At 35.8% G+C, this 17,515-nt stretch overlaps 1 protein-coding gene across 6 annotated transcripts in view; it reads right to left on the reverse strand.

Moving 5' to 3' along the window:
* Positions 1-4,037: 4,037 nt before the first annotated feature.
* Positions 4,038-17,515, reverse strand: part of MATR3 (matrin 3) — a 48,099-nt gene continuing 34,621 nt past the window's right edge. For 4 of the 6 annotated variants that reach the window (XM_055086788.1, XM_055086791.1, XM_007114692.4 and 1 more), the window contains 12 exons: positions 16,858-16,899; positions 16,413-16,525; positions 16,108-16,160; positions 15,553-15,678; positions 14,910-15,035; positions 14,553-14,720; positions 10,021-10,152; positions 9,531-9,574; positions 9,048-9,423; positions 6,822-7,188; positions 6,204-6,325; positions 4,038-5,129 (listed from right to left, as the gene is read on the reverse strand). In XM_055086788.1, coding sequence (XP_054942763.1) covers positions 5,079-5,129; positions 6,204-6,325; positions 6,822-7,188; positions 9,048-9,423; positions 9,531-9,574; positions 10,021-10,152; positions 14,553-14,720; positions 14,910-15,035; positions 15,553-15,678; positions 16,108-16,160; positions 16,413-16,525; positions 16,858-16,899 — 1,720 coding nt within the window. In that variant the 3' untranslated portion in view covers positions 4,038-5,078. The remainder of the gene's footprint in view (positions 5,130-6,203; positions 6,326-6,821; positions 7,189-9,047; positions 9,424-9,530; positions 9,575-10,020; positions 10,153-14,552; positions 14,721-14,909; positions 15,036-15,552; positions 15,679-16,107; positions 16,161-16,412; positions 16,526-16,857; positions 16,900-17,515) is intronic. The other 2 variants (XM_055086789.1, XM_028493279.2) reach the window with 2 other exon arrangements.

Here is a 17,515-nt window from a genome sequence, read left to right on the forward strand (position 1 = left end):
TTCTTGCCTGCTGAGCCAACAGCTCTGGGGAGGAAGATGGTGCTGTTTTACTGGTCTGTGGAGCATGATTCACTCAAGGAACCTGGAACTATCAACTCGAGGCTAGAAGAGGCATGAACAGGAGGGAGAACAAAATCAAAATAGGTAGTTTAATCTGTAGATGACTCTGGGAATCTTAAAAGCTAATCATGGAGATAAGTGGAACTTATTACTTAACAAACCCATGTAATTTATGTTGAAAAATAATCTTTGCTAAATTCTGGCTTATTTTAATCTGAACCATTCAAAGGCTTTTGTTGTTTTTCTCACACAAAAGGGTTATAGATCTCAATTCCCAGCTCACAGTGAGTTCACCATGTGGCTGAGAAAGACTGATGGGCCCAGGGTACTTTCATGTTTTTATGCTATGCCTGGATGGTGGTGATGATGGTCTATGAATGGAAAACACTATCACAATAATGAAGGCTAAGAAGTTTGCCAATGATGAGGAAAGACACTGCAATGGAACCATCAGAGGTGCAGTTTTAAAATGCTGCATTCAACTGTGTCTCAGGCACTAGCAATTCTAACTGGAGGTAGAAGGTGAAGTACGAATCAGGAATCAGGAGAGGTTGGTTATGAAGGCCTAGGATGGCTATGAACACGTTCCCACTCTCCCTGAATTATCAAAATGTAGAAAGTGTAAATCCTCTGACTCAAACATTCCACGTATGGGGAAGAAATCGGACATACATATAGAAACGTAAGGATATTCATAGCTATGTTATAAACAATCAAGAAACTGAAAAGCCTATCAAGAGAATTGGTTAAGTGAATTATGGTATTAACAGAATAAAGCAAGTTATTAAAAAATGGCTAAGATGGTAAATTTTGTGTATTAAAAAAGTCATAAAAGGAGGGTCAAATTTGTAGAAAGTAAGCTGTAAATGTAAAATAAGCAAAGGTTTTTGCAGAAGGGTGATATGAGGAAGAAAAAATTCCTCTTTTCCAGTCTGAGCCAAGCCCTTCCTTGCTGGTTTTGCACAGCTCAGCTATTTACAATGAGATGGGTCAGAAACACACCTTGTACTTGCGAGCAGAAGCAGCCACCATCAGGAAAATGAGTTAGGTTTTCACTGAAGTTTCACCATCCCTTACACCAAGAATCATTTAAACTCCAATTCCTTTCCACAGGTTTTCATACCACAAAATAGAGTGCACACAGCATGAACTAGGGCTTATCTTGATACAAAGTGTAGGAAAAAAAGGGGGGGCATATATCAAGAACATAGTTGGTAGTTGCCAAGGAAGTAGCTGTGATTTAACAACCCTGGCAAGGTTGCTAATAGAGCAAATAGAAATTGGCCCTACTTTTGATAGGTGCAATGACTGATACTTCAGTATTTTGTCCTTGTCAAAGGTAGAACATTCCTGCTGCTCTTGGTATATCCATTTGGATCAGGTCCTCAGAACCAATACATCAATGCTGCCATGTATGAAGCACAATGACAAGATGGTTCAAAGATGACTAAACTTGTATCTAATGGCAGCAATTTTCACCCGAAGTTTACAAATGCTATTGGCATGGATATGTTTTGACTTTTCTTTACTACATGTAACATACTTTCAATTTTCCCATTCTCTACTGTTCATTTGGCTTTGCAGAGTTCTTAAACCGTATGAAAATTGTAAATCTAAGGCAAGAACTATAATTTCAAGGAAAGGCCAGGGCTAAAAATCTTAAGATAAAGCATTTAAAAAGTATTAATATAGCCTTTTAAAAATGAATCATGTATTACCTGACAGTCCTCTCCCTCAGAACTTTTCCAAATTAGTACCTTAATTGAGCTCTAGCTTGTGTCAACTATAAAGTTTATAATTCAGCAAATTAGATATACCTGGAGTGATGAGAGGTACCTACTTCCATTTTGCCATTCACTTGAAACTTCAGTAAATTAGCTGTTCAAGATTTTATTAATGTTCCAAGCAAAAGATAAAGGGTTGACTTGGGAAAGCAGTATCTAGGGCTCTGAAATGGGTGTCTCTCATTAACGACTCTTTAAAAAATGCTTTGCTAGTGCCCCCAAATAATGATTATTTTCCAACATTCCCCTTATTTTTAGTTTTTAACAGTAGCAAAACCAGTACTTCAAGCAACAGTATCTAAACCAAGTGTTTGATTACAACTGCCTAGCAGTAACACTTCAGCTACAGGTAAACCAATCAAAGTGTGGCCTCTATCCCTGACATCACCATCACCTGGTAACTTGAAAAATGATAATTATTAACACCCACCCTACACCTAGCAAATCAGAAATTCTAAGAACACGGCCCAGCAATGTTTAAATGAAGCTTCTGGGTAATTCTGATGCATGCTAACATTTGAGAACCACTAAAGGAAAAGAATTCATAGAACCATTTTGTTTATATACCATGTTGGATAAGAATCTTGGTCTTACCCACGACAGTCAAAGGACCTGCATCAGACTGGAGAGGCACTCCAGCTCAAGGTCCTTGTCAGGGAATATAATCTCAAATGCATAACCATTCAATACTTGAGCTTTCAGCTATCCTAGGCCATTTTTTATGATGGAGACCAATACAGAAGAGTACAGAGCTACTCACTCCTAGCCCTAGTGCATATTATCCTAACCAAACTGTCTATACCAATTTTGTTACTAACTTGATTTAAAAATATAATCTGCAGTGTTCCTACAGATTTCTACTACATACCGTGAGCCTCTTTTGTCACAATTTTTATTCATGATGTTCTTTTACAGGTCAAAGCCACCAAAAATGCACTGTGAACAAAGCGAGGCATAAAATGTGTACCCTTCCCCTTTTATAAACTTAATGCCACCATAATACTTAATAGGGTATACATCCTTTACTTGTCCCCATAACCCTAAGGGGTAAAAGAATTCAGAGAAAGGATATAACCTTTAAGTTCCTTGCAATCATACCATTTTCTAGAGGAGGTACCTCCTGATGTACTTTATAGCCAGAAATTCACCTCATTAATAAAACCTTAAATAAAATTATTTTTAGGATATACAATACTACAGCTAGCCAACTCAAGCCTTACCAGGGTCACTTTCATATGCCAAATTTATCAACAATCGGTTAAAAGAAAACTGTAAAACAAGCATGAAGGTGTTTTATAAAAGTGTCCTCTACCCAGGATTAACAGCAATTAAAAACTAAAATGGTGGTGGGAAAATTTTCAACTTTATAGCTGGTTAAAGTGGAAACATTCCTCTTAAATGAAGGTTTGCCATAATCTGGGAAATAGCTGTTACGGATTTATTAATCACTAGCAATTTATTTATGAGAATTTCTACTTTCAAATGCTATCAAATGAAGATATTAAACATTCTTTTCTACAACTTGGTATAGCTAACAAAGTCGGATCTATGAAAAAAGTTATCATCGACAGAAATCAAGGGATTCCGTGTACACAAAATGCTTTGTGTAGCTGCTGTTAGTTAAAAGTTGGAGTTAAACAAAAGCAGGTAATTAGTAAAGGCCAAAATTAAACTACAGAAGTAAACTGGCAAGGATTTTTTGTGCATGTTACATTTAAAAAAGTGGCATCTGCCCCTCAGTGGCAGATCATATTTCTTTCAAGTATTTGATATATCCTTTAATACACTTGGACCTAAGAGTTTCAAAGAGAATCCCTTAAATTCTTATTTTTTTTAATTAAAAATTTGACAATAATCTCTTATACTTATAATCCCAACAACTTTGAAAGGCTGGTAAAACCAATTCTTGTTATTCCACGTTACTTCCAATTTTATTGTTAAATACTTAGAGATGTCTAAACATGAGCTTTTACCATTTCCTCACCCTAACATCTTAAAACTCCAAGGTTTGAAAAAACTATGAAGAGTCCCATTTTCAGTTATGTAACAGGAACAAGAAATCCACCAGCACCAAAAGCTTTAAAACTCAGGTCTTTAGTAGCAGTCTTTAGAACACTCTAAATTAAAAATGTAATAATTTGTTAAAGCATGCAAAAAAGTGTAACAGTGAATAAAAACCACAACTGACAAATATTTTGGTTAACATTTCAAACATGTATAACCAATGAACATGGCCTAGGTTTTTTTTTTTTATTGGTACTCACTTCAGAAACTTGAATCCACAGATATAAGCAGTATATAACCAGAAAGTTACAAGTAAACACAGATTATACATGCAAATTTCTGTTCACAAAGGTCACATATGCAGTATATGAATTAGAAGCGTGCGTCTAAGATTATGGCCAAACTGTTTTTAAAATGCAGAAATGTAAAATTACATCTTGAAAATATGAAGAGATGGTCTACACACTTCAAAAATCAGATGTGCTTATTCCAGATGTATGACAGCTACAGGATTCAAGTGACAAGCAATATCTCAAGAAATTAATACTGGTCAAAGAGAATGGGAATATTTTTATATTTCACTGAAAAATACACTGACTACTAGAATATGAAATCTAGCAGGAACTTAGGGAAAAAATGACAAAATCTAAAGCCAATTACTTAATATTTCTTATTACCTAAACAGCATGACATTAAAAGAAAACTGCACCTGCATTTTAATTACCAATCTCACATTAATGAAGTTCTCAAAAAATGAAACAAAACCAAAAATGCTTCGAACTGCAAATGAAAAGTTTGCAAGGCTCAGATTAAAATGTGGAATGTTTCAGATGAAAGTAATAAAAATACAATTGGTTTTGTTCTTTATTGAATGGAATCAAAAGTTCTGACATTTCTTTGAATCTGGGAACTACTAAATTTCATTTCTCTGAATGTTTCTACCTATCTTTCTTAGTGGTGCAAGTGTCTTAAGTAGCATATGAAGTCAGTCTCTACCAAGTATTTCTGTCTGTTACCATTTTGATAAAACAAAAACAATTCTTCATTAACTTAACCGTATATGTATTTTTGCTATAACACTTAACACATGAACAGACGTCTATTATTTTTCCACTATAACAAAAGAGTACAATAGTTTTCTTCTAACTATCTGTATTGTATTTAAAAAAGGTTAACATTTAAAAACAAAGAACCATTATTTTCTTTGAAATCATTAAGCTTCTTGCAATCTTAAGCTTCCTTCTTCTGCCTGCGTTCTTCTGCCAACTTATTCAGAAATTTCTGAAAAGAATAGAAAAAAATTTTTTTACAAGGATTAAGTCACCGCAGTGAAACATAACAAATGGATTAACTCCAAAACAAAATATTCTATCCATGTTTAGGGACTTGAGTCTAATTTAACTACAACCTTTATCAATATTTTTAAGATCCAGTTATTCTTATCAGGCAGGTATGACACTAAACTGGACACCACAGTAAGGCATGGGAGAAAAACGGTAAAACATGGAAAAGTTATTTAATGTGCAATGAAGACTAACTTACAGAGATGATCAAAGACCGTAACAGCCACACAGAAGAACTACTGCTACCCCAAGAACTTAGTTAAAATGACACATATTTATTCAATGACCCTTCCACTAAGCCAAGGAGACAAAATATTTATATTAAATTGCTGTTACCATTGAAAATAACCACTGTTCTTAACTCTCTAGTAGCTTTATATTATAAATCAGTGTTATCTACAATTAAGTTATCTACAATTATGAATTCTTTTAACTTTCAAGTTTTTCCCCATTATTTATTTCAATACTTAGTCCTTAAGCCACTAACTAAAACACCAAACTTCAAAATATCCAAACAGAAATTTGTTATGCTTTACCATGTTGTGCTTTTTAAATTTATCCTTTTATCTTTATATCCTGTTGATCATGAAACTTACTGAAGTGTCATTATTAATATATAATAATGATTTTTACATTGACTTTAAATTAAGTATGAAGGGATATGGCACTTTTATAAAGCTGGCTTTCAGGCCTCCAATATCCAAATTAGAGAAATTACAGTCTAACAACCATTGAGAATACTCAAATAACTTTAATTACACCAAAGAATTTATTACATTTAGAACTATAAGTTTAGAAATTACTCAATTATCAACATTTAGTTAAGAGTGTTTTCTAGAAAGAGGCTTAATTAACAGATGTTTCTAGAATTCATTAAACTGTTCAAGGCCCATCAATAAAGAATGTTATCTCCAGGATAAAGCATGCTGGGTCCACAGACAGTACTTTCCATAAACTTACATGATTTGCTAGTTTTCACAAAAGAACTCTCCTCTTTTAGATATAGCCTTACCTTTAATTTCTGATAATGAGGAAGGCTGCTGCAATGAGTATTCTTTGCAACTTCTTCATTTGTATAAAAGAGTGAACACAGCTTACAGTAAAACCCTGTTTTAGGTATCACATAGTCTATACCTAGAACACAAACATACATTCTTACAAATTCAGTAAACTGAAGATTTTAATAGTGTTCTCAAATCTTTTTTCCTGTCAATATAATTTGAATGAGGTAATAACATTTGTGACAAGTCTAATATAGCCTAAGCTAAAACAAAACAAAAACCATGACATTGTTAATAGTTTGTACTTAATTGATGTTTAAAGTCCCACACCTAATTGTTCTCTTAAAAATCTTGAAATAGAAAAGGTAAACAAAACAAAAAGCAATGTGAAATTCTCAGAAAACTTTATGAGAAAAGAGGACATATTATGGAATGGTAACAAAAGATAATACAAAATCAGGAGACATGGGTAAGAGGGAAAAAGAATGTTCCAATTAAGGTTTACACACTGTTTTGCACAGAAGTAAATTAAGAATGTTATCAGAGCTTATGTAAGACCAATTTAAAAAATCTTATTTAATAAGAGTTTGGGGAGGGTGAGAGGGGAAGAATAAAGCCTTAAATCTCACCAACAGGAACATTGGGCTGATATGGTCCAATTCTATACTCATCTGGGATTGTATAGTCCTCCTTGTTTTCATCACTTTGGCCATCTGCGTTTTCACTTGTATCTTTGTTGGGATCATCAGCATTCTCAGCAGATTCAGCACCTGGTTCTGTATTTTCCTCATTTTTAATTCCATTTTCCAACGCTGCTTCGTTTTCTTGGTCAAGTTCCTCGATCTTGTCCACCTTAATTTCAACCAAACCATCATCATTTTTGTCACCAGATTTAAATGCCATGCCCGATTTACGAAGTTTCTGAAGTTCCGAATCTTCCTCATCACCAACCTCATCTAGAGTGACAAAACCTTCCATACTCCCTGGGAAACGACGCTGTTAAGAAAGACAAATTTACTCTGCAACAATTATCCTGCAGCATCCCTTCCATTTGCTTTACTTGAAGGGAAAGGGATAGCGTCTTTGCCTTCATTCATTTTCTCAAAAAAAAAAAAAAAAAAAAAAAAAAAGCTGACTTCTTTTTTCCCCCCTAAATTACTAACCTTTTCAAAAACAGCCTAGCTTGTTTTAAAACTAAATAATGGAAGGCTCGCCTCATACAAAGAGCAGAAAATAAATATGAGGACATTCATATTCTATACTTTCTGAGACTATTCTGCTGCTAGGGAATTTATCGAAGAACTGATTTGGTAGTTGAAAGATGTCCTTCAAAGAAGGTATCTTATGGTATAAATCTTGCTTAGAGAACATTCAGTCTAAAAAATAGCACTGTGGTTTAAAAAAAATCAAGCTCTGGAGCATGACTGCTTAAGGTTAAGATTTTGGCTCTGCCATTTATAGGCCGTATAACCACAATCTACTCAATTTTAACATATCTCGATCTGCTCATTCATGAAATGGGGATAAGAAACTATCTATGGCATAGGGTCATTATAAGAATCAGTTAATCAGCATACACAAAGAGCTTAGGAAAAATTATAGCATGTTAATAAGCTCTCAATAATTATCAGCTCTTAAGAGTGCAAACAGCACTATCCACTTCAGCCAGAAAAAGAATCTCAAGACTAACTTTTTTGACCAAGCCATCAATAACTGGAGGTAAGTATTAGTTTCCTAGTAGCTGAGTACTGCTTAGAAGGAACCAATGAAATAGGATTATAAAAATCTCATTTCAAGACCCATTTATCTTCAGGAGCTCCAAAGGGGCTCCTTAACATAGGTAAGTCAATACACCACGGGTCTTTTGAGTTACTATTCTTTTACCATGTATGTATTTTTGTATTGATATTCACCTTACATGCTCTTATACGTGACATGTGTTCTAAGAAAAAATGTTTTAAAACCTATTAAAGGGGCTTCCCTGGTGGTCAATGGTTAGGAATCCACCTGCCAGTGCAGGGGACACAGGTTCGTGCCCCGGTCCAGGAGGATGCCACATGCCGCGGAGCGGCTAGGCCCGTGAGCTACAACTATTGAGCCTGCGCTCCGCAACAGGAGAGGCCATGGTAGTGAGAGGTCCGCGCACCGCGATGAAGAGTGGTCCCCGCTTGCCGCAACTGGAGAAAGCCCTTGCACAGAAACGAAGACCCAACACAGCCAAAAATAAAATATAAAATACATAAATTAAATAAAAAGAGAGCAGGAATGTTTAAAAAAAAACCCATTAAAGTATCTAATCAACGTTACAATTCTCTAATAGGAAAATTCTTCAAATTCAACCTTTTTTTTTGCGGTACGTGGGCCTCTCACTTCTGTGGCCTCTCCCGCTGTGGAGCACAGGCTCCAGACGTGCAGGGTCAGCGTCCATGGCCCACGGGCCCAGCCGCTCCGCGGCATGTGGAATCCCCAACCATTTTTGACAAAAGGTTTTTAGTGGCCTGGGTCAGTTAAGTTACTGTAAAATTCATACCCCATCTTTTAAAGAACAAGCTGGACCATAACGGCTGCCTACTACTACTTACACACTACCACTACAAAACAGAATCATATGTAGTTTTTAGTCTTTCTCCTTCACTACTAAAAAGTTCCCTTTGTGAACTGACATTTTTCTTTTGAAAATTAGTCCTATTTAATCTATTTATTGCAGAGTTTAGATTTCAATGTTTTTATTATTCATATCTATTTTTCCCTAATGTAAGTGACTTCTCTTTACTGTGACCCTAACATATATAATTTGAAACATTTATCTAATCTCGTTTTCTACTAAAACAGGTCAACATATAATCTTCCTTTACCTTTTTAAGCTTTTTCTTCGCAGTTGCTGAAGCACTCGCATTTGCATCTTTTTTCACAACTTTTTCGGAAGGTTCCTTTTTCCCATCAGATGCCACATCCCCTAAATTAGCAAGATCTGTCTCATCTCCCACTGAACTGCCACTTTCTAGCAGTGCTGCTGCCTCTTCTTCATCTACAAGTAGCTCATCTTCAGATTCAAGAAGCATGTTAGGTTCTTGTTCTGCCTGGTCATCCTTTGTATCTTTTTCACCATCTTCTCCTGATTTCTCTTCTTGTTCTTTACCTTCGGTTGTACTTTCAGTCTTCTGGGAACCATCAGTTTTGGATTTCTTATCACTTGGAGATTCTTTGCCATCTGGAGAGTAAGATCTTTTCCTGAAACCAAAAGATACATCTGAATTCATTCACCTGAGCTGGAAAACAAAAGTTTTTAATATACTAGTGTACACAAAGACACAGACACACACACAAAGGGAAATTACCGGGACTTATCTTTTTTCAGTAAGTCAATGCCTCTGTTGGGAATCTAAAAAACAAAATTTTACGTAAGTTAAATAAATGTATTAGAATTTGTAGAATATACAGTTATCCAATTAACTAATAATTGATGACCATTCTTTATATATCAACTAAGCTTATTCAATCTCTGTAACCATACCTAAGAATTTAAGCTGCATAGTTACCAGTTCATTACAATCAACATTTCAATAGAGCAGTGAATAATAAACATTTTGTTAACAGAACTCTGTTCAAATAAAATCTTAAATAAAATAGATAAAAGTAAAACAGTGCTTTATACAGACATCAGTTTAAGAACTTCTGTACTAACGAAGACCAGAAAAAGAGAAAAGGTTATTCTCTTTCAATAACCAAACTCTATATTCTTGGCATATAAAAATGTTTATAAGAATGTCATGGCTTGAAAAGCATGAAAACAAACTTCATAATGAAGTAGAATCAAATACTACATACCCTGAGTACCAATTTTTTGTATTTTTCAGACAGGTCAACTTTTACACATCTCCCTTGAAACCAAAGGGCCTTTTTCAAACAGTGGTCAACCATTGCCATTGCATCTTCTCTGGTCTCCATCTCAATAAAGGCCTGAAAAAAAAATATATAGCAAAGATATTATTTTTCAGAGAACCGTACAGAATTTTAGAGCTGATTTTTTCTACCTGTTAGGAGAATTTAATCTTTAGTATAGAGATAGCAGTAAGAGTTAAAAATCACCCAGTGAGGGGCTTCCCTGGTGGCGCAGTGGTTGCGCGTCCGCCTGCCGATGCAGGGGAACTGGGTTCGCGCCCCGGTCTGGGAGGATCCCACATGCCGCGGAGCGGCTGGGCCCGTGAGCCATGGCCGCTGGGCCTGCGCGTCCGGAGCCTGTGCTCTGCAACGGGAGAGGCCGCAGCAGAGGGAGGCCCGCATACCACAAAAAAAAAAAACAAACAAACAAACAAAAAAAAAACACCCAGTGAAGTAAGGGCAATTTATCAGATTTACAAGTATCTTGTCCAAATATTAAACCAACTATATGCAGTCTTTTTGCAAAAGTAATTAAAGTACTAAGCTTAGAAAATATCACTCAAAATACATTAAGGAAAAGAACAAAAAATTAAAAAGTAAAAGTCTGTAAGGATACAAACTCATATTGCTACAAAAGGGTTAATAAAAAAGAAAGAGAAGATGCTCTCCTTACTGTGAATTTTAAAAATGAAATATAAGTATGACATAACTTAATCCATCCATTAAATTCACATAATTTGAAAAGTCTTTAATATCCAGTGTTTGCAAAGCTCTCACTCTCAGACAATGCTGGTGTGACTATAAACGAGTACTATTTTTTGAAGAGCAACTGAACACCATCGAAGTAAAGAAAGCAAATATCAGGATCCAAAATTTCAATTCTGAAATTTTATCCTTCAATCAAATGCATAAATTCACATGCCACAAAGTCCACAGCAGCATTAATGGCACAGCCAAAATACTAGCAACTCTAATATCCATCAACTAAAGAAATTAAATTCATTAGTTTACTCAATGGAATCGTATAATGTGGAAAACAACAGTATGATATAATCCCATTTGAAGTAAGGGGAAAAAGTATACCTATATACACAAAAGAAGATCTTTGGAAGCAAACTCTGGAAACAAATAGTGTTATTAACCAAGCAAAAGGAAAGATCTTTACTTTCCACTTTTCTTTATTTATTCACTACAAATGAGGATATTTTTAAAAAACCCAAAAAACAAACAAAACTTAAAGCACTCTGAGAAATCATCTTTAACTAGAGCTTTACTGTAGTGTAACTGCTTCACAATACTGTGTTAGTTTCTGTTGTACAACAAAGTGAATCAGCCATATGCATACATATACTCCCATATCCCCTCCCTCTCGAGCCTCCCTCCCAATCCCACCTCTCCAGGTCATCTCAAGGAACCGAGCTGATCACCCTGTGCTATGCTGCTGCTTCCCACTAGCTATTTTACATTCGGTAGTGTATATATGTCAATGCTGCTCTAACTTCACCCCAGCTTCCCCCTCTCCCCATTCCATGTCTTAAGTCCATTCTCTATGTCTATGTCTTTATTTCTGCCCTGCCACTAGGTTCATCGGTTCCTTTTTTTTTTTTAGATCCCATATATATATGTTAGCGTGCAGTATTCGTTTTTCTCTTTCTGACTTACTTCACTCTGTATGACAGACTCTAGGTTCATCCAACTCGCTACAAATAACTCAATTTCATTTCTTCTTATGGTTGAGTAATACTCCACTGTATAGATGTGCCACATCTTCTTTATCCAATCATCTGTCGATGGACATTTAGATTGGTTCCATGTCCTAGCTATTGTAAATAGTGCTGCAATGAACATTGTGGTACAATGACTCTTTGAATTATGGTTTTCTTAGGGTATATGCCCAGTAGTGGGACTGCTGGGTCATATGGTAGCTCTAATTTTAGTTTTTTAAGGAACCTTCATACTGTTCTCCAAAGTGGTTGTATCAATTTACACTCCCACCAACAGTGCAGGAGAGCTCCCTTTTCACCACACCCTTTCCAGCATTTACTGTTTCTAGATTTTTTGATAATGGCCATTCTGACCAGTGTGAGGTGATATCTCACTGTAGTTTTGACTCGCATTTCTCTAATAATTAGTGATGTTGAGCATCTTTTCATGTGCCTCTTGGCTATCTGTATGTCTTCTTTGGTAAAATGTCTATTTAGGTCTTCCACCCATTTTTTAATTGAGGTGGGTCAAAAAGGATCTTGCTGTGATTTATGTCACAGAGTGTTCTGCCTATGTTTTCCTCTAAGAGTTTTATAGTGTCTGGCCTTACATTTAGGTCTTTAATCCACTTTGAGTTTATTTTTGTATATGGTGTTACGGAGTGTTCTAGTTTCATTCTTTTACATGTAGCTGTCCAGTTTTCCCAGCACCATTTATTGAAGAGGCTGTCTTTTCTCCCTTGTATGTTCTTGCCTCCTTTGTCGAAAATTAGGTGACCATATGTGCGTGGGTTTCTCTCTGGGCTTTCTATCCTGTACCGTTGATCTATATTTCTGTTTTCGTGCCAGTACCATACTGTCTCGATTACTGTAGCTTTGTAGTATAGTTTGAAGTCAGGGAGTCTGATTCCTCCAGCTACATTTTTCTTTCTCAAGATTGCTTTGGCTATTTGGGGTCTTCCGTGCTTCCTTACAAATTGCAAAATTTTTTGTTCTAATTCTGTGAAGAATGCCATTGGTACTTTGACAGGGATTGCACTGAATCTGTAGATTGCTTTGGGTAGTACAGTCATTTTCACAATATTGATTCTTCCAATACAAGAACATGGTGTATTTCTCCATCTGTTTATGTCATCTTTGATTTCTTTCATCAGTGTTCTACAGTTTTCTGAGTACAAGTCTTTCGCCTCCTTACGTAGGTTTATTCCTAGATATTTTATTCTTTTTGTTGCAATGTTAAATGGGATTGTTTCCTTAATGTCTCTTTCTGATCTTTCGTTGTTAGTGTATAGGAATACCAGAGGTTTCTGTGCATTAATTTTGTATCCTGCAACCTTACCAAATTCATTGATTAGTTCTAGTAGTTTTCTGGTGGCATCTTTAGGATTTTCTATGTAGAGCAGAAAATGCTGTCACGTCATCTGCAAACAGTGACAGTTTTACTTCTTCTTTTCCAATTTGGATTCCTTTTTTCTTCTCTGACTGCCATGGCTAGGACTTCCAAAACTATGTTGAGTGGCAAGAGTGGACATCCTTGTCTTGTTCCTGATCTTAGCGGAAATGCTTTCAGTTTTTCACCATTGAGTATGATGTTTGCTGTGGGTTTGTCACATATGGCCATTACTATGCTGAAGAAGTTCCCTCTATCCCCATTTTTCTGGAGAGTTTTTATTATAAATAGGTGTTGAATTTTGTCAAAAGCTTTTTCTGCATCTATTGAGATGATCATATGGTTTTGTGTTTTTTTTTTTTTGCGTTACGCGGGCCTCTCACTGCTGCGGCCTCTCCCGTTGCGGAGCACAGGCTCCGGGCACGCAGGCTCAGCAGCCATTGCTCACGGGCCCAGCCTAATGCTTTCAGTTTTTCACCATTGAGTATGATGTTTGCTGTGGGTTTGTCACATATGGCCATTACTATGCTGAAGAAGTTCCCTCTATCCCCATTTTTCTGGAGAGTTTTTATTATAAATAGGTGTTGAATTTTGTCAAAAGCTTTTTCTGCATCTATTGAGATGATCATATGGTTTTGTGTTTTTTTTTTTGCGTTACGCGGGCCTCTCACTGCTGCGGCCTCTCCCGTTGCGGAGCACAGGCTCCGGGCACGCAGGCTCAGCAGCCATTGCTCACGGGCCCAGCCTCTCCGTGGCATGTGGGATCCTCCTGGACCGGGGCACGAACCCGTGTCCCCTGCATCAGCAGGCAGACTCTCAACCACTGCGCCACCAGGGAAGCCCGATCATATGGTTTTTATTCCTTAATTTGTTAATATAGTTTATCACATCGATTGACTTGCATATACTGAAGAATCCTTGCATCCCTGGGATAAATGCCATTTGATCATGGTGTATGATCCTTTTAATATGTTGTTGGATTCTGTCTGCTAGTATTTTGTTCAGGATTTTTGCATCTGTGTTCATCAGTGATATTGGTCTGTAATTTTCTTCTTTTGTGATATTTTTGTCTGGTTTTGCTATCAGGGTGATGGTGAATTTGGAAGTGTTCCTCCCTCTGCAATTTTTTGAAGAGTTTGAGAAGGATCGGTGTTAGCTCTTCTCTAAATGTTTGATAGAATTTGCCTACTGTGACTTATAAAAAACTACCACTTGGCTAGAAAATTTATCTATGATAAGATAAAGAACCACTCCACCCTGGATACCAAATTACCGGCCCCACCCTTTCTTCACTACAAATGACGATATTAAAAAAACAAAACAAAACAAAAAACTTAAAGCACTCTGAGAAATAATCTTTTTCAAAACTTCTACATGTATATTACCTGACTTTTCATCCTCATCAGTATATAATTCTTAATCTTCCCATAAGGCTCAGCAAGCTTGAGGACAGCACTGTCAGAATAGCCAGAATGAGGTAAATTGCTGAGATGTATCACACGTCCAAGCTCTTGTTTTTGATCAAACTTCTGGTCTGGCTTCCCTTCAGGTTTCTTTAATTTAATAAATGGGAAAAAAAGGGAGGGAGGGCGAGTCAAATGTTGGTAGGTAGGCCGTAATTATTAGTTAATAGTTAAGATTATCCTAGATATTAGCAACAATTTAAAATAGCTGTAAGTTAGTAAATATTAAAATGATGTATCAAATGGTTGGTAATACAAATCTGGAAAAACAGATATTACCTTTATTCTTTTATACTTCTGGGATAAATGAACTCTCACTGGCTTGCCAAATACTAATGCTGGTGTGGTTGTATAATAATCCACTGCAGCCTGAGCATCTTCTGTGGTTGCCATTTCAATAAATGCCTAAAATGGCAAAAAAAATTATTTCCCCCAACCAACCAAATTCCACACTGCCCAAAGTCTTTCCAAAAATATTTAAACATTAAATAGAAAGCATTTTCAAGAATCTAAAAGCAAAACAAGAAACCCAGCATTGCTAATTTGCTATTTATTAATGATCACCTCAGATTTTATTACCGTCATGATACTAAAACTATCATTATGCCTACTGAATCTGAAATAATTTGGTGCCATCTGGGTAAAAGTTTGAAATGGTTTTCCAAATAATTATTCTTATATAGCCCTAATAGTAGCAGCAGTGTAATAATGACAATATTACTGCTTAAGAATCACAATTTATAAAGTTACTAATAATCCATTAGTACTAGAATTTATTACTGATTAGTTCAACTATTGGCCCTTTGGTCTATATTACATTCTATATTGATGATGTAAGCTTACATTCTTTTTCTAATACAAAATTATGTAATCCCCTTAGGAAATATTTTAGTGATGAATAAATACTACACTTAACTCATACCTCATTAATTTTATTTAGAATCAGATGATTTGAAATAACTCCAAATGGTTCCACCAGCTGTAAGAGTTGATATCTCAAGTTTTTCCCTCGCTGGAAATCCATGATGTGAACAACTCGGCTAGTTTCCTATCCATTAGGAAAAAAATCAAGTTAGTAAACAAGTCTCTTTAGAAGCAATACGAAGCAGGTTATGTATTATATTAAAACTTTTTATAATCTATAGTCAACCGGAAGAAACTAAATATTTAAAATATGTCACTTGGGGTAAATCTCAAAGTTTCAGAAAACACTATCTGCACTGATATTTAAATTGACTACTGTGTACATAATTAGACAGCAAAGTTCTTTGAATCAAGGTGAGATCTCTAGACTATGGACATAAGAAAACAAACTTTTAACTCTTATCAAAGTCATATACAAAAGCCTGATGATATTCAAACTAAAGCAATCTTCCTATAATAAAGACTATGACACAAATTCAATTAGCAAGGATTCAAGTCAAATCACATCCCCCCGAACAGCTGAAACAGTAAAAGCAAGAGCTTTATTACTGACCACTCTGCCCTTCTGCATGTGTCTTGGTCCTTGCAGGTTTCCATTTCCAGCACCTTTATAGGGAAAAAGTGTATTTTTCAGTCTTGTAATAAATATACTTGCGCTACCAGGCTATTTTAATTGAAAAAACAGACATCTTTCAAACACAAATGAAGGATATTACAAATATCATATGAGTACCACGTCTTCTCATGCAATGTTATTTCTGAGTTATAGTTCAATGACATTTCTTTTGCCTAACATCACTGCATTTAATTTTTATGATAAAAGCTCTTAGGGAAAGGTAACATGAATTTTATAATCACCCAGATTTCCTCTTGGTCCAACTGCTGGTCCCCCAAGATGAAATGAGGGAGGCGGAGGTCCCAGAATTCCTGGTGCTGGGTTTGTAGATTGCTGCAACATGAATGGATCACCCCTAGTATAATGTGAAAACATAAAATACAAAGCATGATAAAGTCCATCAAAAATAACTAAGATTTACTGCTAAAACATTTGTATGACTATGATCCCAATCTTTGGGGGCATTTATGTATGAAGTAACTAGGGAAAAATCTATAACAATAAAATAAAAATTACTACGTAAGATAGTTTCTAGAAATTCTTTCACCCAGTGACTTTTACTTTTACCAAACTCTCATATTCAATAAAGAAATTAAGAAAATATTGTTTATGAAATGTTGAAAAATTTAACCTGAATTCCTTACATTGATCTCCTTTACAAACAACAGCTTAAAAAATTTAACTTACATTGTGTGTCCTGTATCATTGTCAGGATTCCATTCTGGGTAGCTTTAAAAAGACCAGAAAATTAACTTTAAAATAAAACTGTCCTATTCACAAAGTAGCCTCGTTTGGCCTTTAAAATAGAGATTATTCATTAGTAAAGTTATACAGAGTCTAAGTGTTAGAAATATTACAGTTTAAAAACATGACATGTAGATATTTCCAAAGGAAAATTTCAGAATTTCAAATTAATTTAAATGAAGGAGAATAAACTTGTTCTGTAATGCCTGAAAATGTAGGTAATGTATGTTCCAATTAAAATACTCCTGTATTTGGTTTTTTTGGGCCACGCCACATGGCTTGTATCCCCAACCAGGGACTGAACCCGGGCCCTTGGCAATGAAAGTGTGTGAAGTCCTAACCACTGGGCCGCTAGGGAATTCCCTATATTTGTTAATTCACAAAGAGGAAAAGTGCTGCATGAGGGACTGGAAATGTGGGTTATATAGGGAAACAAAGACTGACCACAGATTTTCTTTCTGCAATATTAAATACCAAGAGCAGAGCTGAGCTGTGGCACTAGACAGAAAGGACAGTCCGAACACAGCACAGCATACGTGAAAATGGCCACTCCAGTGAACAACGGGTATCATGTGCTATTTAGGCAGGGATATTCTTTAGG

This window comes from Physeter macrocephalus, chromosome 8, assembly GCF_002837175.3.
Source record: "Physeter macrocephalus isolate SW-GA chromosome 8, ASM283717v5, whole genome shotgun sequence".
In the NCBI taxonomy this organism is placed as follows: Eukaryota; Metazoa; Chordata; class Mammalia; order Artiodactyla; family Physeteridae; genus Physeter; species Physeter macrocephalus.